General features: G+C 34.7%; 1 protein-coding gene across 1 annotated transcript in view; it reads left to right on the forward strand.

Annotated features, from left to right (window-relative positions):
* The window catches only part of LOC102802774 (transcription initiation factor TFIID subunit 2-like), a 40157-nt gene extending 12690 nt beyond the window's left edge, over positions 1–27467 (forward strand). The window contains exons 12-28 of the mRNA XM_085493049.1: positions 2295–2387; positions 2782–2958; positions 3195–3304; positions 3959–4024; positions 4751–4883; positions 5232–5351; positions 5654–5794; positions 7444–7554; positions 7846–7953; positions 8941–9157; positions 10414–10483; positions 11404–11508; positions 13693–13792; positions 14184–14276; positions 15662–15832; positions 24146–24347; positions 25568–27467. Coding sequence (XP_085349175.1) covers positions 2295–2387; positions 2782–2958; positions 3195–3304; positions 3959–4024; positions 4751–4883; positions 5232–5351; positions 5654–5794; positions 7444–7554; positions 7846–7953; positions 8941–9157; positions 10414–10483; positions 11404–11508; positions 13693–13792; positions 14184–14276; positions 15662–15832; positions 24146–24347; positions 25568–25926 — 2376 coding nt within the window. The 3' untranslated portion in view covers positions 25927–27467. The remainder of the gene's footprint in view (positions 1–2294; positions 2388–2781; positions 2959–3194; positions 3305–3958; positions 4025–4750; positions 4884–5231; positions 5352–5653; positions 5795–7443; positions 7555–7845; positions 7954–8940; positions 9158–10413; positions 10484–11403; positions 11509–13692; positions 13793–14183; positions 14277–15661; positions 15833–24145; positions 24348–25567) is intronic.
* Positions 27468–27887: the final 420 nt, after the last annotated feature.

Below are 27887 nucleotides of genomic sequence, written 5' to 3' on the forward strand. Positions count from 1 at the left end.
AGTGAACTATTCTCTGGGGTCCTTCGGAGTCACAGTGAACTATTCTCTGGGGTCCTAGGGAGTCACAGTGAATTATTCTCTGGGGTCCTAGGGAGTCACAGTGAACTATTCTCTGGGGTCCTTCGGAGTCACAGTGAACTATTCTCTGGGGTTCTTGGGAGTCACAGTGAACTATTCTCTGGGGTCCTAGGGAGTCACAGTGAATTATTCTCTGGGGTCCTAGGGAGTCACAGTGAACTATTCTCTGGGGTTCTTGGGAGTCACAGTGAACTATTCTCTGGGGTCTTAGGGAGTCACAGCGAACTATTCTCTGGGGTTCTTGGGAGTCACACTGAACTATTCTCTGGGGTTCTCGGGAGTCACACTGAACTATTCTCTGGGGTTCTCGGGAGTCACAGTGAATTATTCTCTGGGGTTCTCGGGAGTCACAGTGAATTATTCTCTGGGGTTCTCGGGAGTCACAGTGAACTATTCTCTGGGGTTCTCGGGAGTCACACTGAACTATTCTCTGGGGTTCTCGGGAGTCACAGTGAATTATTCTCTGGGGTTCTTGGGAGTCACACTGAACTATTCTCTGGGGTTCTCGGGAGTCACAGTGAACTATTCTCTGGGGTTCTCGGGAGTCACACTGAACTATTCTCTGGGGTTCTAGGGAGTCACAGTGAACTATTCTCTGGGGTTCTTGGGAGTCACACTTAACTATTCTCTGGGGTTCTTGGGAGTCACACTGAACTATTCTCTGGGGTTCTTGGGAGTCACACCGAACTATTCTCTGGGGTCTTAGGGAGTCACAGTGAATTATTCTCTGGGGTTCTTGGGAGTCACAGTGAACTATTCTCTGGGGTTCTTGGGAGTCACAGTGAACTATTCTCTGGGGTTCTTGGGAGTCACAGTGAACTATTCTCTGGGGTCTTAGGGAGTCACAGCGAACTATTCTCTGGGGTTCTTGGGAGTCACAGTGAACTATTCTCTGGGGTTCTCGGGAGTCACACTGAACTATTCTCTGGGGTTCTCGGGAGTCACAGTGAATTATTCTCTGGGGTTCTTGGGAGTCACAGTGAACTATTCTCTGGGGTTCTTGGGAGTCACAGTGAACTATTCTCTGGGGTTCTTGGGAGTCACAGTGAACTATTCTCTGGGGTCTTAGGGAGTCACAGTGAATTATTCTCTGGGGTTCTTGGGAGTCACAGTGAACTATTCTCTGGGGTTCTTGGGAGTCACAGTGAACTATTCTCTGGGGTCTTAGGGAGTCACAGTGAATTATTCTCTGGGGTTCTTGGGAGTCACAGTGAACTATTCTCTGGGGTTCTTGGGAGTCACAGTGAACTATTCTCTGGGGTCTTAGGGAGTCACAGTGAACTATTCTCTGGGGTCTTAGGGAGTCACAGCGAACTATTCTCTGGGGTTCTCGGGAGTCACACTGAACTATTCTCTGGGGTTCTCGGGAGTCACACTAAACTATTCTCTTGGGTCCTTGGGAGTCACACTGAACTATTCTCTGGGGTTCTTGGGAGTCACACTGAACTATTCTCTGGGGTTCTCGGGAGTCACACTAAACTATTCTCTTGGGTCCTTGGGAGTCACACTGAACTATTCTCTGGGGTTCTTGGGAGTCACACTGAACTATTCTCTGGGGTTCTCGGGAGTCACACTGAACTATTCTCTGGGGTTCTTGGGAGTCACACTGAACTATTCTCTGGGCTTCTTGGGAGTCACACTGAACTATTCTCTGGGCTTCTTGGGAGTCACACTGAACTATTCTCTGGGCTTCTTGGGAGTCACACTGAATTATTCTCTGGGGTCCTTGGGAGTCACAGTGAACTATTCTCTGGGGTTCTTGGGAGTCACACTGAACTATTCTCTGGGGTTCTCGGGAGTCACACTGAACTATTCTCTGATGTCCTATAAAGTCACAGTTAATCCTAGAAAGTTGCATTATTAATTAATTTTCTACAAACATCGCCATGATTAATGCCCGAGTCAATCGTTTTGATTATTTGGACTTAGCAGTCAAACGACAAGGCATGCTTTTTGACAGAGTTGTTTACATTTTGACGTCAGGGCGGAAACTGGCATCTCACTCGTAGTCACCGTAATTTATCGAGAATTTAAGCTTCCATGCTTCACACGCCACAATTTAATTTAAATATTAATTTATTTGATGATTTTGCTGTGATTTTTCTGCTTCAGTGTCAAACATTTCCTCCATTCGGTTGTAGGATTATAATATTTACAGGCTTATTAATTTTTTATCATATTTAACATTTAATTTCATTTGCTTGTTTTCTCTTCAGGCTCTGAATAAATTATTGTCATTGGCATCTTCTGCAGCTCAGCAGAAGTTCCAGAGTAACACCTGGTCAAACATGCTGCTGTCTACCAATGGGGTGAGATTATGCAAATAATAATCAAATTTGTCTTGTTCCTTTATTCCTTGTGATTAACTGTCATGGCAATTGTAGGTCAAGTCTTCTTCTGTTCATTTCATGAGAATGACACACATATTTGTGTTTGCTTTCATGCAATTTTCTATAATTTGTAAAATATACTTAAGTTTTTCAGGTAAAATGATTTAGGTCTGAATCTTATTTTTCTTCCTTTTTAATTTTTCGTTACTGAATTTCAGAATTACTTTAACAAATGGCATCACCAAACAATTTGTTATGATAACAGTGTTTGTATTTGTGTTTGTATTTGTGCAAAATTATGTTGAAATACAATTATGAAAAGTATTAATATTTAGCAAACAATAAATAGCTATGATACTCTCTATTTTTCTAGTTTCTCAAGTCTGTTGGAACCGTGTCGGGTAAGGATTTGAAGACTCTGATGGACCAATGGGTGTATCAGGGAGGATGTGTTCGTTTCCATGGTAGCTTTGTGTTCAACAGGAAGAGGAATATCGTAGAGATGGAACTCAAGCAAGATCTGACGAGTAAAGGCGTCATGAAATATGTTGTGAGTTTTACCAACTTACCTGGACAAGATATTTTAATTGAATGTCTTGTGTTAAATTTGATTGATTTTATTGAATAAATAAATTGACGCAAGCACGTTGTATACCTGCCTACATAACAGTTAATCTAAACACGCTAGATGTATGTAAATATTTTGCGCCCGCTGTAAAATATTAACTTCAACAATTGTCACATTATCTTTACAGTTTTAATAAACAATATTCTTCTATTGTGTAGGGACCATTACAAGTCACAATACAAGAGTTAGATGGCTCATTCAATCACAATGTACAGATAGAAGAAAACAGCACAAAACATGAAATGACATGTCACTCAAAAAGTAGAAGGTGAGAATAGAATTGGACATATAAAGTATAATGGCATTTAATTTTTGGCCAATATTGACTCGGTTTATTAATGCATCACCTGCTGCTGGTTATTGTGTAGATCTTGTTTTGTGTTAACAAATTTAAACAAATAATGTACACTTGTTGAATAAGTTGCATATCAAACATGGCGTGATGTGAATACTTTTTTTTTTTCAATATTTGTGTGCGAGGTGACAGTTCCGGACATTATGTGTACTTTCCAAGTGCGAGTACTGACATATAGTGCATTTTGAAACAGAGATTATATTACAGAGTGGGACAGATTTTTGTAGCAATTTTCCTATCCTAATGACATTATGGCAGTTTAAGGCACTATCATGGTACTATTATGCCACAACCAACCTTCAACTTTTGTCAACTTTCACAAAACAATTCTTCAAAATTGTTTCCATATTTGTTATTCAGAAATTCTGTTGGCAATGGAAAATTGCTTCAAAATTAACCATTTAAAAATTTTTAGAAAAAATGTGCAGCAAGTTGCTCCATGGGATATGGGATGCAAGACGTGGCAATTCATCGTAACATTGCCACTCATCACACAATTGCTATTCAGTATTTATTATCTGTTACCTTTATTGTTTATGTCATCTTTTTTGTGTTTTTTTATCAAAGACACAAGAAGAAAAAGATCCCCCTGGCAAATGGTGAAGAAGTTGATATGGACCTAAGTGCAATGGAGTAAGTGCAAATTTTCTCTGTCATGTATGAGTGGCACAGAAATAATACTTTAGTGTTCATATGTATATTCTTTTATTTGTAATTTACAATTTGATTCATTATGTCACTGATTTCGCTTTGTCACCACTGATTTTACCACCAGGCATAAGTCAATTTACCTTTTTGGCTTTCCACCAGGACAATGGATTTGATCAGTTTTTGATTCAAATCTTTGCATAATAATTAACCAATTTTCTACCTACATGTATATCTCAAAAACCAATTATTGCATTTCAATTTGGAAATATGCAAAATCATCACATTTCATCGAATTTGGTACCTTAATGCTCAGGTGTAATCCACAGATTAGTTTAATGTTGAAAACCATGCATATTGATTATCTATTTATTATCAGCCAATTTCTGATATCTCAAAAAATCAGATTTAAATTGAATTTAGGGTAGAGGTGGTACTATCAAATTTAATTTCTGTAAATATTATAAACGTCAATTGTGTGAATCAAATTGTTTTCGCATTGGACATGTCAAATAGCAGACAAATATTAATTGCCAAGCTTCTTGTTTAAAAGGCTAATCTTAATTTTTGAATTAATTTTTAATACTCTGCTGTTGTTAATTTTTGTACTTGATTCCTGGTGAGATGCTCAGCTGTGATTCACAAGCACTGTACTGATAGTTGTAGAATGTTTTCATTTTCTGTTTCTGTTTCTGTGTTCATTTATTACAGCGCAGATTCACCATGTTTATGGATTCGTATTGATCCTGAGATGACGACGATAAGACATGTGACGTTTGAACAGCCCGATTACCAATGGCAATATCAGTTGAGATACGAACGAGATGTTGTGGCCCAGTCGGAGGTACAAAATCACCGTTGTCCAAAATCTATATTGTTGCTATGATGACTGTTGCAGCAAGTATTACAAGTATTGGGGCAGCCAATTGGCAACCTCAATAATGAATTGGCTTACTGCTTGGGTTGTGACTACCAGTAAACAGTTGGATTTTGAATCTCGCCCACTCTGCTGCTGCCCTCTCTGGCTGCCCTAATACTTCTGAGAATTGCTGATATAATCCATTCTCTGGAAAAGAAATGAGATTGGCATGCTGGTTTTCACTGAAAAAAAGAGAAAAATTATTTTTAAATATTTGTAAATACCTTGGTATTTAGATGTGGAATCACTTTACGTATTTTTGTTTATTTTTAGGCTATTTCTGCCCTTGGACTGTTCCCAAGTACGGCCACCAGAGTAGCATTATCTGATATCATTGAAAATGAACAGTGTTTCTATAAAGTCAGAATGGAAGCCACGCATTGCTTAGCAAAGGTATGTTATGCGAAACTAATCATAAACATTAAAATTAGGTGCTGTACACGAGCGCCGGTTTGAGTCACGCATGCAGTACGTGTTTACTTTGATTTGATGTTACAGTAGTATTTACCATGCTGTTCATTCGGTGTTATTTGCTAACATTGAAATTATGTTTATTTTTTGTAATGTTTACAAAAAAATTATTATAATAGTTAATAAAGATGTGAAAAAGAACAGTTTTTAATTTTGCTCTGTTCTATTTTTAACTTTTCCAATAAAGTAGTTTTAATTTTAGAATTGTTGCTTTTGTATTTCAGGTAGCGAATGAAATGACAGCATCTTGGACAGGACATACTGCTATGATGTCGATGTTCCGGAAGATGTTTGGATCATTCTCCTGTCCGAACATCGTCAGACAAAATCATTTTATGAATCTTCAGGCCTATTTTATACAAAAGGTAACAAATTTTCAGTCTCAGAAGCAGATTTCGATCCACTAACAGATTTCGATTTTACTAACAAAGTCTACTTTGTAACTATGGTGACCAAAATCAACTGATGTGTATTCCGATGTGTAGACAAATTCCAAACTGTAAATGTATGATTTAGTCTTTATGTGTGCGTCCTCTGGAGCACTTCATACATACATGTATGCACATACAATGATTTGTCATGTGATCAAAGATGGCCGACTGTTGACCATTTTAGTTGTAAAAAAAAACACAGGTATTTTGACATGTTCAGTCCAGAATCTAGGGCATGTGTTGGTCAATTTTCTTCAAATTTGGTGGAGAGAATAACCATGGAGGTTGATGCATGTCCTTTTGATTTGTAAAGGCATTTTCTATAGTTCAGCTATATATGTTTTCATTTAAAGGGTGGTAGTCGTCGCATCACGCATGCGCGAGATATATGGGTCTCGTATAAACAAAGATGGTGACTTTTACTGTTACCAAGCTTTAATTTTTTAGGTGATTGGAAGATATCGAAGGAGTCATTGTCGGTAATTAGTGCAAGTGTCGTCCAGGTCAAACCTCATACAACTGTGCTTGTGATTCCCATTAGAAGATCGCATTGGATTGTGGGAAAATCAATATTTATCAGCACAAATGTTGCACATGCGCAGCGCAATGACTGCCACCCTTTAAATGTACCTCTGTTAGACCAAACGGTATTCACAATCAAATTCTTGTTTCCTGACACCTTTAATTTTATTTTTATTTGTCTTTATAATAATCACTTTATTGTCGTCATGGATTACATAAGGTATTCAACTGAAAAAAGAAAATCATCACACTGTTAATTGAGTTCCTTAAAAACTATAGCAACATGTATTTAAACAATTTTGAAAATTTCTGTGGACAGTGGAATCCTGTGACTTTCATGATATTGTGTCTTCACAATCCTGAACTCACGAACATTTTTACCAGTGAAATTTATGGCATCGTGATGCATGTACCTAAATACAATAAAGTTGTGTTATAGCATTTTAAGAACTGAACTAAATTTAAATTCTCTCTTTAGGGACAAAGATGTAGAAACAATGACAATTGTTGTGTAATATTATATACGTAATATTATATACTTATTAAATGGTCTTTGAATCAATATACAACGAGGATGATGCATTTCAAAATTCTTGTTAGTCCCTGTTCGGCTGACTGATGGCCATTTTGTTTTTCATGATACCCATGCCTACTTTCCCATGAATACAATGAACATTTCTGTTTTGTACAAAGACAGTATACCAATAGATATATCAACATGAACATTATTTTTGTAATTTGGTTCAATATGACTGCCCAATGTTCAATTCTCGTGTAAAAGCACTAATTTAAAATCATAATTTTATACAAATCCATCTCCTTTCAATCTAATCTCAATGACTTCATCAGCATCACATTTTGGACGGGGACTGTGTCATTAGCAATGACTTGTTTTTCCCGATTTTTTTCAAGAATTTATATTTGTTTTCATTTGTTTGAAAAATTATTATAGCAAAAATGAACAGGATGATTTGATGAGAACTTGAACCGGAAACTAGATGTATCAATATTATCAGTCTTTAGTGTTTCTTGTTATAACATTATTTGTTTTCCCCTTACAGACAGTTCCTGTTGCCATGGCGAGTATTCGTAATGCAGTTTGTGTCTGTCCCAAAGAAGTTGTTGATTTCATATCTGATTTAATCAAGTACAATGATAATAGAAAAAATAAGGTATATTATGACAGTTGGTTAGGGACTGACCATTCTTTATGAGGGGGGTGTTAGCTACATGTAGAATCAGAATACCAAAAATACAGAAAAATCATAGTTACACTAAGACAAGATTTAGTATTCTGTTTACATTGTCTACTGATAATTTTGAGCCCGGATATTATTTTTCTGTAAACAGATCCAGATTGAAGCCTTTCATATCACTGAATCTCAAATAATAGAGAAGTATCAGCACAAGTTCATTTCTTTTGCTATGTTTATGCATTTTAAATGGTTATACTATGTGTTTAGTTTTCAGATAATTACTACAGAGCAGCTTTGATAAATGCATTGGCACAAACCATCACTCCATCGGTGTCTCTGGTTAAAACAGTAGAAAACTTGTCACAGGAAACCAAGGTATACACGCATCATAATAAATTTTGTCCTGATTTTGATCATTTTTATGTGTTTGCCGATGTGATTTATTGTTAAAGTAACAAATGTATGCCTGAGTATGCCGTACAGTGTGAAGGTATTGTCTGAGGCGCATAGCTGAAAAACACAGGAAGTCTCTGCCTTTACAACTTTGTTATGATTGTTGTTTTGATTTTACTGACAACTTTGGAGCAATTTGCTGTACATTAAGGGACTACCGACGATAGTTTGATATTAACTAACACAATTGTTTTTACCCATTCATTATCATTCAGACAAATGTGGTATCGACATTAAATAGAATCTTCTCAGATGGTGAGGTAAACATAAAAAAATCATAGTAAAAATAATTAAAAAAAACACAAATAAATGAAATCCAAAGTCTAGTTTGGTCACTTTTTACATAATAAACTACTCAAAACCTGTCATAATTTTTTTCAAAAAAAACTCATCAACCTGTGGGCAAAGGAGGTTCGGTTCATTTGGTCAACAATTCTAAGAAATTAAACAAAAATGCATAAAAATGGGAAAAAATTGACTCCAACAATTTGGTAGGGAAAATTATGTTCTTATAGTTGATACAATTGAGTAGCGAAACTCTATGGATAACTTTCTGTCAGGAGATGGTGTCTCTTTAAAAAAACTCTCCAAACATACCGGTAAATACGGTATATGCATAACTTTCATTTTAGTTTGATCTTAGATGCAAATTACTGTGGAGAGTTTGTCGCGAGTAGGAGAATCACGCAACTGTTTTTTTCCCATCCAGTAGTGTTCCATTCTCTCCATCAATACGATCACCATGGTGATGACCCATATTGATGACTGACATGATGATGGGGGGAAAATAGAACAACTATTTCAGTTGCATAGTTTTCTCGCTCTCAATGAGATCTCAACCACCATTTGCATCATAGATTTATTAGTTCAATGGAAACATTCCTTAACTCTGCTGTTTCACTCACACAGTTGGTTGTTGAAGAAATCACTCGGTTTTTAAATCTTGAGAAATTGTTGCCTTGTTATCGGCATGTGGTAACAGTGAGCTGCTTGAAAGCCATCAGAATACTTCAGAAGAACGGATGGATACCAAGCGATCCTGGATTATTCAAGAGTTATGCCGAATATGGACACTTCGTCGATATCAGGGTTACAGCATTAGAAGCTTTAGTTGACACAGTCAAAGGTCAGTAGTAATCTCTGAATCAGAGTTGATGTGTCATGTTTTTATCAGTGAGCAAGAGACCTCAAGTTTTACTAGAAACTATATGCTTAAATATTGAATTAATGTTTTGTTTTGTTTTTTTGTTTTTAAATGTTTTTGTGCCAGACGACAGTTCTGGACATTGAGTGTCACTGTTGTCTCTCCCGACTTTTTTGTAAGTGCAAGTGCTAGTGCTGACAAATAGTGCTTTTTGCCACATTTGGGACTACATGACAGAGCTGTGTGGCCATCTCTATGCACTATCCTGGCGTCAACCAGGCTCGGTTGAACACAAGCACCTGCAGACCTTAACCAAGGTTCCTCCAAAGTTGCATTAGTTTGTGAATGAATGGCCTTCCCATTGAGTCTGTGGTACACTCACCCAGGGTAGGGTCTACCCTTTTGATGTTCAGCCTAAGGTAGGATTTGAACTTGGGTCTACCGATCATAAGTCTGATGGGACATCCACTGTGCTACCAGTGACTGGGAATTAATATTAATTATATCAGGATCAAGCCAAAATGATAATTCTGAATACTGTGGAATACTTTATTTTCGCTGGAATTAATTTTCGCTGAAAAGATATTTTGGGTGTTTTGCTTGTAATTTATTTTCACTGATTTTTGTTGAGATTAATGTGAAATATAGGAAAAAATGTATATTCGCTGGATTTTATTTTCACGGAATCATCCCTTCAGCGAAAATAGCGAAAATAAAGTATTCTACAGTATTTAGTTGTTTACTGTGAAAAATATTCCATGCTGTATGAAATCTTAGGTCACTGAAGATCAAATTTCAATATATATATGACAATGGGTCAGAGGTCAAGATTTTTAGCACCTAAAATATATCTGTAGTGGTAGATTCTCTCAGCCATATTTCATGTTCAGGACTACATGACAGGGCTGTGCGACCAATTTCCTATCATAATGGCATTATGGCAATTCAGTATTTTACTTGGTGTCAGGTCAGTTGGAACACATGCACCTGCAGACCTTAACCAAGGTTATTAGCATTAGCTTTGACCTTCACATTGAGTCTGTCACACACTCGCACTAACTCATGATAACCAAATTGTTGGTGTTCAATCTCAGATAGGATTTGAACTCTGTATCTTTGGTTTGGTACACCCACCATTATATTGCCAGTGATTAATACATTCAATACTTAATATTTTCTCACTTCACATATCTCAACAGATTTTTAATACAGAATTTTTCACTATTTTTTCTCCCAAGTTGAATCAAATGAAGAGGTATTCTGTTGGTTATTAGAAGTAGTAGAACAGGATCCACTGCCATATATAAGGTAACCATTTTGTTTCAATATGTTTTAGTTACCAAAGATACTGCTTCAAATTTATTTTTAATTTGCCACAAAAGGCTTTATTCATTTACCATAATGTCTTATTTTTTTATTGAATAATTTTGTGCTAGAAATTTGTATTTTGGTCAACATGATTGATATGAACATTGTGTAAAATCAGATTAGCTGGAAGTTGATTTCTCTGATATAACTGATTGAAAATATAATCTTGACATTTGGTCCACATTAATCAGATTTTAATCAGATTGGTTTGACATCAGTCTAGTTTTAGTATTTCTCTGTGTGATTAATTAATGAAGCAATGATACAGTGGTTAACATGTTTTCAGAAAGGTTGCAGGCTTGATTCTTGTCAAATTTTGCTTAGATATGTTGCTGTACTATTATTTTTAGAATCTTTTATACAATTTATGTTATGTTATTTTATAAGGGTCATTGAGATTAATACAGTACATGTAGTATAGAGGAACGTGAATATTAATTAATTTTTTATGTAATTATGATGACTTTTATAGCCTCAATTTTTCTGTGCAAAATGCTTATATAGTATGTTATTGCATTGTTTGAGGATTTTTATTCTCACTTTTGCCATGCAAAAAAAAGATAATGCATCGTTAGTTTGTATCCATCCATCCATTTGTTATTTAAAAATCTAGGTTCTCAATGGACAAGGTCGTAATAGTTACACTATGTTTTATAGCTAAATGTCAAAATACCGATCTTTGAGAGAGAGATATTGTGATGGGATACCCTTACTTCACCCAACATTGACATCTTCAAATGTACATTGCATATAATTAAAAGTAAAAGCCCTCAACAAATAGTTCCATGTTTGTTGAATCCCATATAATGTTTTGACAACACTATACCTTTATTTGTTCTGTTTTCACGTTTTGATTTTAGACACACAGTGTTAAAAATGTTAACTAATAATCCACCATTCACTAAGAAAGACAGCTCTCCAATGAGTAACGAAACCATGGTAGAGAGAATATGGTCATTAATGAAGTAAGTCAAAATGTTTTTGTTTGTTTTTCTTCAAATTTTGAGGAGCTATGGTTATTGCTGCAACTCAATTAAGTCATGGTATATTGATTAGGAACATTTGCATCATGGGAAAACATAGACAGCAAAGACGTATTTTTTTTTTTAAATTAATTTAATAAACAAATATTATAACATATGCCCGATTTGGATACATTATGTGGAACATAGATCAAATTGCTGGAAGGTACCACTTTCACCTATTTAGTTAAACATACCTAAACTAGACTCAACTCAATAACTGACAGCAAAGACGTATAATTTATGCCATATTTAAAACAATTACCGATTTGCACTGTTAGTGACACATTCGCTTGCGTGAGGTCTGTCTGGTCTGGTCATACAAAATGTAGTATAAAGTCACATTTTAATAATTCCAATATACAAAACATATGCCTGCAGCTCGTGCATATATGTCGTGAATTGTGCAATATCGAGTGGTATACCCAACTTCGGCGGGGGTTATTGCTATTATATTATACCAGTATATTGACAATTCAATAAAACTAGTAAAAAAAGAGATCATGGTTATGGCCCTTGAACATGAATATTTATAAGAATAGTATGTAGTTGTACGCTGAATGCATACAAAAATTACATACGCAACACAGTTTAAATTGAATACAAACTAATTTTTATTCCGCATGAAAACGAAACGTATCCAAAGTGAATAGAGCAGTGTAAAAACAAAAATTAACATAACAAAAGATGACCTTTCTGACCTTTTACTGACTGCGTCAATGCCATTTGACATACAGGGTCGTGTACAGTTTGGATCATTAAAACTACGGATTTACCACGTTTTCATTTCGGGTTTTGTACAATTTGGATTGTAATTTGCTCATTGAAATACAGTTGTGAAATAAACCGGTTTTGTTCAGTGGTACTTGGTTCTACCGAAATTTGAGGCGCGGCGAGACGCGGTGTATCATGTATGGCGATCGGCACGGCGACTTCAGTTCCAACATCTAACCTGGATACCTTTGGTATAACCAAAGTTTTGTGACAGTATGACTGACAAGTTTTGTTGTTGTTCTGGGGTAAGTTTGATGGTGTAAGATCGGATTCTCGCATCGTTTTTGTGACACTTACATTGTCTCAACTCAACTCCGGCTGAAAAAAAGACGCCGTCGCTCTAATGCAGTGGTTTGTGTACACTTGGAAACAAATCTGCAGCTTTCGAAATTACCTTCATCATCTCCTGTAATTCATTTACCCATAGTGGAGAATTACAATACCATATATCGTCGTCGAACTCTGCGTTGTCCCGTGTTCTTTGAAACAGTTGGCAATTATCCTGGTGCAATTTCACTGCAGTTTTGTCAGCTAGAATTCGAACGCCGCTACATTATTGGTGGCATACATTTTTTGCCTGTGACTCATAGTTTTTTGCATTTTTTTGTCCCTCAATCTCATCTAGTACTTGATGATCATGTTTTCTTTGTTGGAGGTTCGCAATCCATTTCAAAGTCACGACACAGCGTTCTGGCTTTCGTTTAGGCACCTCACGGTTTTGAGGGACGGTGGTTTAGGTTTGTGTGGCGAACGACAATCACCCAACGACCGACGCTCACCATTAACAAAAAGCAGTATTATGGTTATACAATTTTTAATTCAGTATTTTTTTCGGTATTTTTCCAAAATTCAACCACTATATTTCCCTAAAAATCATTGAGACAAATAATACCGGTTTTATGTATTTCCCTATTAAACCTGTAGTAAATTCATGTTCCAGGGCCACTTGTTTAGCCGTGCATTATCAGCCAATATACCATTAATTGCATATGCAAATTTTGTGTTTGGACCAATCGAATCAATCAATTAACACCATCAAATAAATCATAAATATTTTTGTGGTAAATCAGTAAACACTTTGTCATATATCATTCAACATGTATTGATGAGAATCGTATGCAAAATCATAAATTTTTGTTGCAGTAAAATTGTTTTCTGGAGTTATAACGACAGCAACTTTTGCAAAATATTGTCGTAAATGCAAATCACTGAAAATTAAATAGTTCACAATGCTACATTGTATGCATATCATAACGTGAAGATTTGACCACATGGGTGTTCATAACATCAATCATTCTCAGTATTATATAGATTAAAAATATGAAAAGAAATGAACATTTGTTGTTTTTCCAGTTCTGGTCTATCCCATGATGCACGTTTGCGCTGTGATGCTGTTGATTTGTACAATGCATTGTGGGGCAGAACAAGACCTTCATCGCTACCCATTCCTGAGGTAAGTTGATTTGTACAATGCATTGTGGGGCAGAATAAGACCTTTATCGCTACCCATTCCTGAGGTAAGTTGATTTGTACAATGCATTGTGAGGCAGAACAAGACCTTCATGGCTACCCATTTCTGAGGTAAGTTGATTTGTACAATGCATTGTGGGACAGAACAAGACCTCTATCGCTACCCATTCCCTGAGGTAAGTTGATTTGTACAATGCATTGTGGGGCAGAACAAGACCTTCATCGCTACCCATTCCTGAGGTAAGTTGATTTGTACATATTCCTTCATGGCTTCTGGTGTTTGAAACAATATGGCGATGATGCATTCGGAACAGTATGGCTGTGACAGTAAATCGTGTGTAAGTTGAGTTTGATTGTTTTTGTTTCTTTTTCAGCTGGGAATGGTATTGAACTTGATAGAAAAGAAAGCTGTTCTAAATCGATACTTTGTTCCAGAGGAATCGTCTGCAAACGAATTCCAGTCACAGGTATGTACTCGGGAGTACCGTTATGTACTTTACGACTCAGGAAGTGAGATGCATCATGGGAGTACCATCATGCATGTAGGATCAATGAAATAATGTTATTAGCGTAGTTCCAGGGAGCTCTAAAAATGTTTTCTTTATTCTGTTCTTTCTTAAATTTTTTTTTATTACTTTCTTTGTTAATGTGCTAATGGCTAATGGGTCTTCATTTAATGACATCATTACCCATAATGCACTGCATGTAACCTCTGAATTAATGTGAGTGTACACTATCTTTATGATCTAATACTAAAGAATTAATGTAGCATTCAACATTTAAGTATGTGTTTAAAATACCATAGTGATGTTTATTCTCATAGCGGATGTAAACTGAAATGCAGTTGCCATTCCAGTTAGAGTTAAATAATGGCTTCCACTACTGTAGGAACTGTAGTCCTTGATGAAGCAACATGCTAATTTTTCTACTCCAATCATAAATAATAAATCAGCTGTGGTTAGTTCCATATCTTAATTGTGTAATTCATGTATAGTAAGATGATCTGTAGACTGTCAACAGTCCTCTGGTCTAATTTGTTAGTATACTAAATCAGTAAATGCCGAAGGCAAGGTGATTCAGCAAAGGCCTTGATTTTAAGTATGCATGCAAGCGAATGACACCACTCTGTTTTAATAATAGGCTGAGCATGGCTCAGTTCACTTACTGTTTAGAGGTCAACAAAATAAAGGTCACAGATCCATGTGCTTTTTTCGCTGTTCTTTCGTGCTCGTGATCAGCAGATATTTTAAACTAGAAACATCAAAGCGTATTCAACTTTCTATTTCCTGTGTACAGTACACAATGATGTGTCCACCGAATCTGTGATTGGCTGGTTGCTTTGTGACGTTGCATGAGCTGTCAATCATTCTCTGATCAGTACCGGTTGAAAACCATGTAATTTCGCGTGAGGGCATTTACAAGCGTTAACAGTCCTCAGGCCTCCAACCTTCGCCTGAATGCCTTCAGCCTTTGGTGTTAGCAGATTTAGTATACTATTATTCCCGATTACTGTCAACAGTCTAGATGGATCTGTAACAATTTGTATACACTGATATGTTTGACAGTCATGGGCCATTAACGCATATGCCCCCCTAGTTACCAGTGATAAATAAATGATTGTTTACATAACAGTTCAAGTTTATCACATATAGCAATATTACATTTTATTGAACTTAGTGAGTGTGATGTAAAGTGACAACCAATTTGAGAACAATTATAATTGAACAGTATCCCTTTAATAATAATTTTGAAACATTTTTATTTTTGTTTTTATATTATCAAATTCTGAAAAAAAACAAGGAAATGAAAAATTACAATCCCCCAGTGTAATTTTCTGATATTCCATCTGTAGAACAGCTACAGTGAGGTTAATGAAAGTGAAATTGGTAGAGAGCCCTCCCGTGACAACAAAAGGAAAGCTAGCTCACCTTTGACCTCACATGATGTACAGTTGGAATCAAGTTCTGATCCTAATATTAGTGTGCATGCATCTGAGGAAAGCCAGTTCAAACTCAAAATAATGGTGAGTATTGTATCTCTGCACAAATCCCTTTTTTAATGCCATATTTTTTTCCCGCCAAAATTTTGGTTCTATATTTTGCATATTTTTGTGTATTCTCCTGTATTTTCTTTAATTTTTAATCAAAATGACTTAATTTCCCGTTTCCTCCAGGTCTGGATCAACATTTTTGAGATAATATTCCAATAAAATGCTGGTTTATTTTGTGATTAGTGACAGTTTAAATTCAATGGAAAACAAAACGTACTTTCATCTGTAACACAGAATTGCGCTTTTCAGTAAACCAATCTAACCTGATTCACAACCTGAATCTGGACTAAACTGGAAACCAAAGTGTGTAAAGCAAAAACCAGAATTTTCAGAATTAATAAAGTAGTTTGTTCTGTTAAATTTTGTATCTCCTCAAAATTTTTGGATTACTATTTCTACTACATGTATGCGACAAAGTACAAATAATATATACAATTGTTAATAAGTAGACATGAACAGTTGTATAAACATCAATAAAATTGAGAGAAAATAAAAATAAAGCAGAAATGTAGTTATAATTAGTCCCCGTTCAGGTGGATTGGCATTTGTCTGTCTGTAAGAATGCAACAGTTTCTCACAAATTTTGCAGCCGATAACATTGTTGATGAACAATTTGTTTTTGAATCTGTATATCCGACGGACCACTGCGCATGTGCAGTTAGGTTGTAAAATTGGAATGAGATTCAAATCAGATTCATGAATTCACTGATTTGGAATTCACAATTTGTGCATTGTATGTGTGATCTGAAATAAGTCTGTGTGTGTACTATGATTGGAAAATACATAGTTGTCATCAACCCAGAGAAACCTATCACAGACCTATCATTGAAAAATTTATAAAGTTTACGAAGAGAGGAAATTCCACCAACAACAATTTTTGTAAAAAAATTAATATTATTCTGTATCACCTTTATATTAGATGTTGTACAAGAAATATTTCCCAAAAAGATATTATCTTTATTTTATGTATTGCTTTTCTTGTTATTTACCTTTTAATACGTGCATATTATTTTTCATAATATTAAGTACTTACAACATGCAAACATATTGATTTTATAAAATTATCAGACACTGACAAATTCAGAGTATTAATGGCATTAAAGTTTTATGAATTCTAGTAATTAAATTCATGCCATGGGTATGTGTATTCTTTGAATCAATCTTACTTTCAATTATAATCTCAATTTTGTGTTCTTATATTACCACTGTTTTTCCCTAAGTCAATGTTGTGTCCATAAATATTATATAATTACTGCATGAATTATTGAAACAGTTTACTGGAAATAAAGTTTATACTGGAAAGAGGCGATGATTGCTAGAATAAATCATGAAAGTTATGTAGGTGAATCATGGAAAAACAAATATGAAGCTATGAACCTGGAACACTGCATGACCTCTATGAACTACCGGTACATGTGTTTTCTTAGTTTCACAAAAACATGAGAAGACAGGATTTGGTCTGTGGCATGCATATAGTAGTTTGCGTCAAATATTACTGGTATGAGTTTAATCTTTTATTAAATATTGAAGGGAACGTTTGTGGTATTGATCGTAACCATGAACATTAATTCACTGTACAGTCGCCATATTGGTGCCCCTTTGCTTATTAGGCTGAAAAGGGGGACTTATGTTTTGACCTTTGTGCAACCATGCCTGCGTCCTGACCTGTATCTTGGACATGCCAGGACCAATCACAATAAAACTTCACACATACATCATACATAATATTATACATATGCATATCAATATGTTTCATGGTCTGATTCAAGATGGCCGAATGGTGGCCATTTTTGTGCTAAAAAATCATCAAAATCAAGCATTTACGGATGGATTTTGTTTAAACTTGGTACATACATTGGACATTATGGGACCTTGATGCACATCATTTTATTTTTCAGATCCAATGTAAAATGGCTGACTGGCGGGCATTTTGTTTTAATGAATGCAGTTCTAGTGCCATATCTCTGCCATGCTTTGACTGATTATGTTCAAATTTTTAGCTCCGCTGTTGACTTTGTCAAGCGGAGCTTATCACATGAGTGATTGTCCGTCGGTGTCCGTGTCAATGTTTTACTTTTTCGACTTCTTCTTGAAAACTACAAGTCTGAATGCTTTGATACTTGGTGTATATGTACCTTGGGTAGACCTCTCTCAGATTTGTTTGTTTCGTGATGATATCTTTAATTCTCTAATTTTGGTAAATATTTCTGTCAGTTTTGGTAAAAAGTGATGCACCTTGATGCACATCATTTTATTTTTCAGATCCAATTTAAAATGGCTGACTGGCGGGCATTTTGTTTTAATGAATGCAGTTCTAGTGCCATATCTCTGCCATGCTTTGACTGATTATGTTCAAATTTTTAGCTCCGCTGTTGACTTTGTCAAGCGGAGCTTATCACATGAGTGATTGTCCATGGGCGTCCGTGTCAATGTTTTACTTTTTCGACTTCTTCTTGAAAACTACAAGTCTGATTGCTTTGATATTGCATATATAGGTACTACATGTGGACCTTTCTCAGGTTTGTTCATTTTGTGATGATATCTTTAATTCTCTAATTTTGGTGAATATTTTTGTAATTTTTGGTAAAAAGTGATATTTTTGACTTCTTGTTAAAAACCGCAAGTCTGATTGGTTTGCTATTATATATATAGGTACTACAGGTAGACCTCTCGCAGATTTGTTCATTTCGTGATGATATCTTCAATTGTCTAATTTTAATGAATATTTTTGTCATTTTTGATAGAAAGAGATATTTTCGAATTCTTGTTGAAAACAGCAAGTCTGATTGCTTTGATACGATACATATTGTTCCTTTTCTAATGATATCTTCAGTTTTTTATTTGAAATGTGCATTGCTAACAGCGGAGCTATCTCAGCCGACAGGCTGCTTGTATATATTCGTTTTACATCATGTTATAGATAAGTAGATGTATTCAAAATGGCCAACTGGTAGCCATTTTGTTTTAATTAATGCTGTTCCAAAGCAATATTTCTCAATATGGACAAGTACTCGTTTGACGATCAGATACAAGATGTCAATCATTTTAATGTTAAAAATCATCATAATCAAGTATCATCTTCTGGATCCATACTTCTGACATGTTTATATTCCAGCTATATTAATATAAACAAAACTGTATATCTTAAATTTGATATCTAACAGGGACTGTGCCGTGCATGGCTTGTTTCTGCTGTTTTGAATTTCTAAACCAAAATATATTTATTTAATTATGTTCCTTATTACACAATAAATAGAAATAATTTAAACTGATCAGAATATAATGATATTTGCTTAGTATCATAACAAAACAAAATCTGTAGGAGAACTACATGAGATTGGTGCCAGTGAGGTGGAATTATTCACAAACCTGCAGTTTAAGGTTAAAATCCATATTTGCCTAATTTCAATTCTACTAATACATCTTACTAATAATCTTTCCCTGTCCAAAATCAAATATTTTTCTTGTGTTATATTTGTAAGTATTCTCAATATCATGTCATGTCTCATTTACCCACATGTGTTCATTCAAAACTCTCTTTATTATACTCTCTTTTAACTACTAACTGTTTTTTTTACAAACAGCAGTGGCATTTTATGTCTTTAAATATTGATCTATTTACCCTATATCAAGCTAACATTGTCATTAAAAATGTAGTAATATCACTCACCAAGAAGACTTCAGACAATTATTGTTACTACTCCATTGAAGGTTATGAATGACCAGCCCTTATCGATACTGGCTTGCTTAATTATTACTTTCTCAAAAGACATACTACATGTATGACAAATAGTCTTGTTGCAATTGTGTACTTTGCGATTCTGGGGTCTGGGTCAATGGAAGTCTTGTTACAGTAAAATACAAGATTATTTTATATGACATTACTTTATGATGAGTTGTGCTCACAACAATGTATCACATTATGAATTTTTTTAAATCAAATGACAAGGACTGTGACATTCATGTCTTGTTTCTCAACTGAATAATTATGTAACTGTTAAAACGAATATTATGTTACCAAATGTCTTTTTGTCTGAACATTTTTGGATTACTTGTTGCCCCTAGCCAAAAAAAAATAAAAACAGAATAACTAGATATGAGGTTTAATTACTTGGTTAAATAGATATTACGGAAATGACATCAGACTAAAATTAAATTGCTGAATTTTCATTTTTGTGGCATTAAAATTAAAATTTGATAACAGTACTATGGATCGATATACCTGGAGGTGATAAGACAAACGGATAAACAAAGGATATCTCTTGTTTCTCTGATGTGCAGATGTCCCCAATCTGTTCAATACATAAATCATTTAAAATCTTAGATATTCTCAAGTTTTATTACCATGGTTACAAGATGTTGCAGATTATTTTATAGAATATCACGTTTTTGAACAGACAAGAAATATCCAAGAATTGGTGTCGATTAAATGGACACATTTTCACTTCTAGGAATGTGTGCAATTTGAAGATCTAGTGGGAGTTCATGAGAACAAATAAAATGTTCACTGCTACGAACAGAACAGAATAATGTTTGCTAACTTCTGATATTTAAATGTGAAATCTTTTTTATCTGCTATGTCAATGAATAATTAAATTTATCCTTTTGAAGGTCAAAGTTGACTTTTGTCACTTTCATATAATTTTTATTTATTTATTAACACTTACTCACTCCCCCGGAGAGAGTGGAAATGGTTATAGATAATAGTAAAAGTTTACAGTATTAATAAGCTAATAAGGAAGTAATAAAAATAAACTAATCTACATATTAATGGAAAAAAACAATTCCTTCTATAAAAAGAAAGATGTACATTATTCCCAAATTTGTTGTCTAATTTCAAATAATAAACCCCTGTTAAATAACCATTAATTTTATATTTTTTGATTAAGATCTATATCTAATGGAATATCTTATCTAAAATTGAAAAAGAAATTACAAAAAAATACACAAAAAATGCAAAATGTTTCACCCAAATTTTGTTCACGTAATGACCTCATTTTAAGTCAATGTGAACGGAGCATGTGTGCTATAATGAAAAGTTTACAAGTAACCTATAAATATTGCTAGTTAAACAAATATTCTTAGCAACATAGAGTCACTAATGACGTGAAAGTGACATTTATTCTCTGTTCCATTTCACAAGTACACATTTGTGGGACCATCTGTTTTATTGCTCACATCTCACAGTGTCAATAATTCTGATCTGGATGTTCAATGTGTACAATACTCCACAGTCAACCTTATGTTTAATCCTTCAATGTCACATATTCTAGCACTATTTTTGAGGGAGGGAGGGGCATTGTGGTCTTTAAAACTGTAGACTACAATGTTTGTTACTGGGTAAACTGTTTTTGAATCACAACCACTGGCGTTTTTTTTTAAGTATCCATGAGAAAAAGGGGACTTGTGGATTGATCTCCACGAATGTGTGCATCCTCACCATGCATTGCCCAATCACATTCAAACTACACACATAGGACATACATCTTCAGAGACATGTGCTTGTTAGTCCCCGTTTTGACGCAGTCCGAAAACGAGGACTCATGTTTTGACCTCTGTGTGTCCATGCGTACGTCTGTGCGTGCGTCCGGACCTGTATCTTAGAAATGCCTGGACCAATCACAATCAAACTTCACATATACATCATACATGATATTATACATATGCACGTCAATTTTTTTCACGATCTGATTCAAGATGGCCGAATGGCGGCCATTTTTGTACTAAAAAATCCTAAACCTAAAATTAAATCCTAATCAAGCATTTCTCGGCTGTTTACAGATGGATTTTGTTCAAACTTGGTATATACATTAGACATAGGACCTTGATGCAAATAATTTTGTTTTTCAGATAAGATTCAAAATGGCCGACTGGTGGCCATTTTGTTTTAATGAATGTGGTTCTCGTGCCATATCTCATTATACATCATGTCATAGATAGACAGATATATTGGTTTGACGAGCCTATTCAAAATGGCCAAATGGTGGTCATTTCTGTGCTAAAAAATCATCAAATATCAAGCATTTCTGGCATTTATGGATGGATTTCGTTCAAAGTTGGTACATACATTAGACATAACTGGTTCCTGATGCACGTCATTTTATTTTTCAGATTGGATTCAAAATGGCTGACTGGCGACCAATTTGTTTTAATGATTGAGCTTCTAGAGCCATACATGTATCTCTTAAATGCTTGACTGATTATATTCAAATTTTATATATTTATTATACATCATGTTATATATATATACATGTATTCAAAATGGCTGATTTTGAATGCTGTTCCAGAGCAATATCTCTCAATATGGACAAGTACTTGTTTGACGATCAGATACAAATGTCAATCATTTTAATGTTAAAAAAATCATATTCCTGACATGGTTATATTCCAGCTATATTACTATAAACAAAACTATATATCTTAAATTTGATAACTAACAGGGACTGTGCCATGCATGGCTTGTTCATTCATTTCTTGATCTGATTCAAGAATCCTGAATGATGATTATTTTTATGTTAAGAAACCAAGCATTTCTTGAACCAATATCTTTGAACTCTCTTGACCAATCATGCTCAGAATTTATATACATTTCATACAAGGTTTTCTTCTAACATTACACTAAACTGAATATGTGTGAAAATCTTTATGAAACTTTGAACTTTTGTTAGTTCTCGTCGGACGAAGTCCTAAACAGGGACTTGTGTTTTGACTTGTGTTTTGGGTTTGTTCCATCCATCGGTCCTTCTGTCTGTGTGTCACTGTGTTTGTTTGCCTGACATCATTTCCCGGACATGCCTGGACTGATGTTGTTCAGAGTTGGAACAAATGTATTAGTCTTAAAGGGAGACATATATATGATCAGGATTCTGCATAATGAATTAGTTATTCAAGAAAATGTAAAATCTAGAGACATCGATATTTATAGGTGCAATATCTGGTTCAAGAACATGTATGACAACAAGTATTGCAGTTGTAGCTACATTTCATCTTCTATTTGACAAGTTATATATCCTATATGACTCGCGATGTGTCCCATAGGACTGTTTCCACATCCTGTTTAGCACTATTATAATATTATTATAGTATTTATTCTGTATGTCCTAAAAAGTGCACTATTTGTCCTATAACACTGTTTTCATGACCTATGACCTATATGACTTGTGCCATGATACCATATATGACTTAATAGTCACAAATATAATGAACATCAGAATGTAAAGAAGTTTGAAAATCAGAAAATTCAATTTAACTCATGAATTTTCATCTTGTATCATTTTTGTTTTTGTATTTCTGTAATTTATTTCAGAAACCTTAAGAAATGTAAGATTTTAACACTTTTATACATTCCTATAAAACTCTTTAAAAGGCTGTAGGACATTGATTTCTTTTCTATACTGCTTGTAAAAACATTGTTATAAACTTATTAAAAAGTGAATTCAATGAACTAATTAAAAAGTTGCCTTATATCGTTTGATTACGAAATCTTACTAAAAATAGAACTGAAGTAATCATAGAATGTGGTACAGTGCATAAAATAGATTAAATGAATGAATGAATGAATGATAAATGTGTTAAGCTCATGAATTAAAATACCCAGAATTTATTCATTTTGTAATAAAATGTACTCCAAGGCAATATAAGGATATTGACCTAAAAAAACATTGGGGGGTCACAAGCCTTTTTTTTTTCAAAAAATTGATGGTGTGTATTTTAGCCATTTTGACACTATTATAACACAGGTTGCTATGGCAGAGATATTATGCAATATCTCAAAAGCTAGCCTGGTGACAATAATATATCGTTAATGATGGAGTACTTTTTGTTGTTCTGAATTATTTAAACAATCTGGGTTTTAAAAAGTGTCAAAAAATGCAATTTTTCTTTAACATTGTGTTCTATGGAATTGTTCTAAAAATACCAATTTTGAAGAAATATTAGGACACATTTCTCAAAAAGCTTAACTGTAACACACAAAATAATGCTATTTAATTGTACCATGGGACATTAGCTTCATGATTGTACATAATAAACTAATGAACATTCTCATGCAATTTATGACCAATTTTGTCAAAAATTATGACTAGGCTTCTACCTTAAGACAATAATATATTTTTAAACCCAACTGCACTGTATTTGAGATTTTTGAAGATTTGTTGTGAATACCAAGGAAGTTTATTGTCTGAACAATGCTCTTAAGAAATTATTTTGGACAAACAGTATTGTGTTCAAATGATTATTAAACATTCATTATATTTGCAAACTTAAATTGTTTCACTTTGTTTACAGTTGGGAGGAAAAAGCATTGATGAAAAAACAGATAACAAAAAGATAGATGTGGATGAGAGAAAAGAAACAGAGGTTGCCCAGGGTAACACTTCATCACAGAAATTAGAAATGGATCACCGTCCTATAGACTCTTCGTTTGAAGACCGACCGCCGACTCCTGGAGCTATGTTGCCTGACACATTAGGGGATTCATTCAAGCCAGGTACATGTACTGTAAAATGCATCTTTTTGGCCAGCTTGTCTGATTACTTCAAGATGTAGGTACACAGTCTTTTGTCTGACCATAATCCAGTTTTCCAACCATTAACCCTCTGGTCTTTTCATCTAGTCTTCGTAGGATGTAGTCATAATTTGTCATAATTGTTTCCCTTGAGTACCTTCAAAAACCCATTAGGAAACATGGGGCAATTCAGTACTGCTCAATAAATGCTTAGGAGCCAGCCACTAAGTATGTTCGGGGGGGGGGGGGGGGGGTCAGTTTGACACTACATTTTTTCCGCCTTCATTAAATTTGTTTTTGTTCAGGGTGATGAGTATTTAGCAACTGTTTTTCTTTATTTGACACCCCCCCCCCCTGCATTTATTTAATGATCAACCCCCTCATCAATGTGTTGACCTTGCTTGGATGCCATTTACATTGTTCTCATTCAAATGACAAGCTTGCACAGATCCAATTAGTTTTGACTAAAAATATGTGCATATTAATTACCTAATTTGCATAATAATTCATATTTTTTCTGTTTTTCCATTAACATCTCAAGTCTAATCACATTTCAATGAAACTTTGTATATTTATGGTCTGTGGCATTGCGCAGAACTTTTTTAGTTTTCCATCAAAATCTGTAGTTATCAATTACCTGTTTTGCATAATAATTAGTTTTCAGCTTTTCCATCAATATCTTTTTTTCAATGAATCTTGGTATGTAAATACACTTTGTACGTAAATACAACGACAATGCATTAGTTTAGGATTGAAATTCGAACATACAAATTGCAGAATATGCACAATGTGCATAATCATCCCATTTGACTGTAATTTAGTTTATACAGACGTGATTAGTTTAATAATGAAAAACATGCATATTGACTATCTAATTATTATTGATTTGAAACATATTGAAAATCTGAAAACCACAGATGTAAAATCAAATGTATTTTCTGTAAGTGAAATTCAATAATGTGGAGCAAATTGTAGCAGACAAATATTAGTTGCCAAGCTTCTTGTTTGAATAATTAATTAATTGTTAATGTGTCTCCAATACACTCATCAAACAGGAGTCCTTTCTAAGCTTTCTTTGATATTTATTTTCATGACAAGTACATTTTCTCAACTTGCAATGAAACAGCCATAAACAAGACTCTGTAGATGACATTGACATTGAATTGTTTTCTGACCCATTGTCTTTTTATTTCTCCTCCCAGCAACTCCTAAAATGGAAGAAACACTAAGTTCAAGAAGCAATACTCCCTCCCCGATTCTGAAGAATCCGACACCTCTCACTGGTCTGACTGGTGGGGGCAATAGTACACCAATATCATCTAAGATGCATTCTACCATACCCCCTATGCATACTCATATCAAGCGAGAGAGACCTCTTCATGGAGCAAGTGGCACTGATAAATTGCATAAAATCAAGAAGAAGAAAAAGAAGAACAAACACAAGCATAAACACAAACATGGCAAACATGACCACCATGATAAACATAAAAAACATCATGGTGGGTCTGCAGGTGGTTCATCCAGTCAATTTCATAAAGGATCATCATCAGAGAGGAAGTAGTTGCTATGCCAACATTAAGGTAGAGATGCAGTTTACCTGACAGATATTTTAATTAGTTAATTAGGAAACCAAGATGACCACCCTTATCCACAAAACTATATATTTTCGGAAAGCTTATTGTATGAATTTTAAAATTTTTTTAGTATTTTTTTTATGGACACTGTAGTTTGAAATATGCCCAAGAATGTGCTTTTTTGGTCAAAAGTGATTTAAAAAAAATTAGCTCCTAAACCATGCTTCTGTTTCCTGTCAAAATTGGTTTGTGGGTACATCTGTTTACTATGAAGAAAGCACTGTCTTGAAAACCGTCTACCAGTTGTCAATTTTGCAGGGCAGCAGCCCAAATTTCACTACTTCAAGTTTATGCATAAATTAACACCCAGGCCAGTTGTCTGTACGATTGTTGTAACACTGTTCAACCAAAAACAATGCCCCGACGGCGTTTTGAAGATAAACACATTGTCAATCATTTGTGAAAATTTCAAAACAAAAGGTCAAAGCGTCTAGGAGCTATTGTTTTTTAAAGTTCTAGGATGTGCACTAAAAAGCTGAGATAATGGCTAATTTGCATAACAATTCACTCAGTAAGAAGATTGCTAATGCTCATAATTAAAATGGCTGTAACAGTTCCAAATTTAAATGTTTTGTAAAAAGTTAAATATAGTGCATAATATGGAGATCCCATCATTTCTTTTTTTCAACATGTTTCTTTTTTATTATTTATGTACAGCCGTGCTAAATCTTGCTAAGCATTCAAAAGAGAGAATGTTTGCACCTGTTATCTATATTTTAAAATCGTTTTTGAGTATGTTCCACTATTCACAATTCTCCAAAATTTTAACACTCCCAAATGCCCACAGACATGCATCTCTACCTTAATTGAACCATTACATTGGAGTTAATGTGCTGTGATGATGGAACAAGTTTGTCTATTTGTTATGTAATCTGTGTCGGCATCTTGGGTGTTTAAACCACAATTGACATGTGACCTTACACCACATAGAACATACACCATATATAAATTATGTCATAAACACCATGGAGGACATTGATATCATGTCTCCATACACCACACACAGTTGTTTCATTATGTCTTCATACACCACACATGTTACCAAACATCACACACAATTGTTATAAATTCATACACTGCACATGTTGCCATAAATCACACAATTGTTATAGCAAGTCTTCACATACAGTCACATCACGTCATCACATCACATCGCATCGCATTGCATCGCATCGCATCGCATCGCATCGCATCGCATCACATCACATCACATCGCATCACATCACATCACATCACATCACATCACATCACATCACATCACATCACATCACATCACATACAGTCATTATATTTATGTCTTCATGCATCACACAGGACAGTGGTAAGATACAAAACATTTTAGGTGAAAATAATCATAAATGATTTATTGTTTTTAACACATAAACAGTAGATTATGGACGTAACATGTATGTTAATGATCTGCTTGTACATTTTTTTATATAAATAAAGTATTGAATGTTACCCATAATCATGTATTCGTAGATTATTTATTGAAGGTTTAAATGATGTCTTGCTGCAATGCTGGGTAAGATTATTGTGCTCAGGTGTACATACCTATATTTGGAATGCTAGGGAGATGTTAGGAAGAATAGATGGTAAGCTGGATAGATTTCACTAAAACAGGAAAAGATAATCTACAGTGAAGTAATGACAAGTACCTGTACTTCAACGCTCTCCATGCCCTACCCTATGCCCAATAGAGAGCATATTGGTTGTACATAATGTGAAGGACTTTAGATAGTTATGATATCACACGTTAGTGGCACAAAATTTGACAGACTTCAGATGGTTATGATATCACACATTAGTGGCACAAAATGTGACAGACTTCAGATGGTTATGATATCACACATTAGTGGCACAAAATGTGAAGGACTTCAGATGGTTA

The sequence above is a fragment of the Saccoglossus kowalevskii genome, chromosome 18 (genome assembly GCF_978046115.1).
Source record: "Saccoglossus kowalevskii chromosome 18, keSacKowa6.1, whole genome shotgun sequence".
NCBI classification, from domain to species: domain Eukaryota; kingdom Metazoa; phylum Hemichordata; class Enteropneusta; family Harrimaniidae; genus Saccoglossus; species Saccoglossus kowalevskii.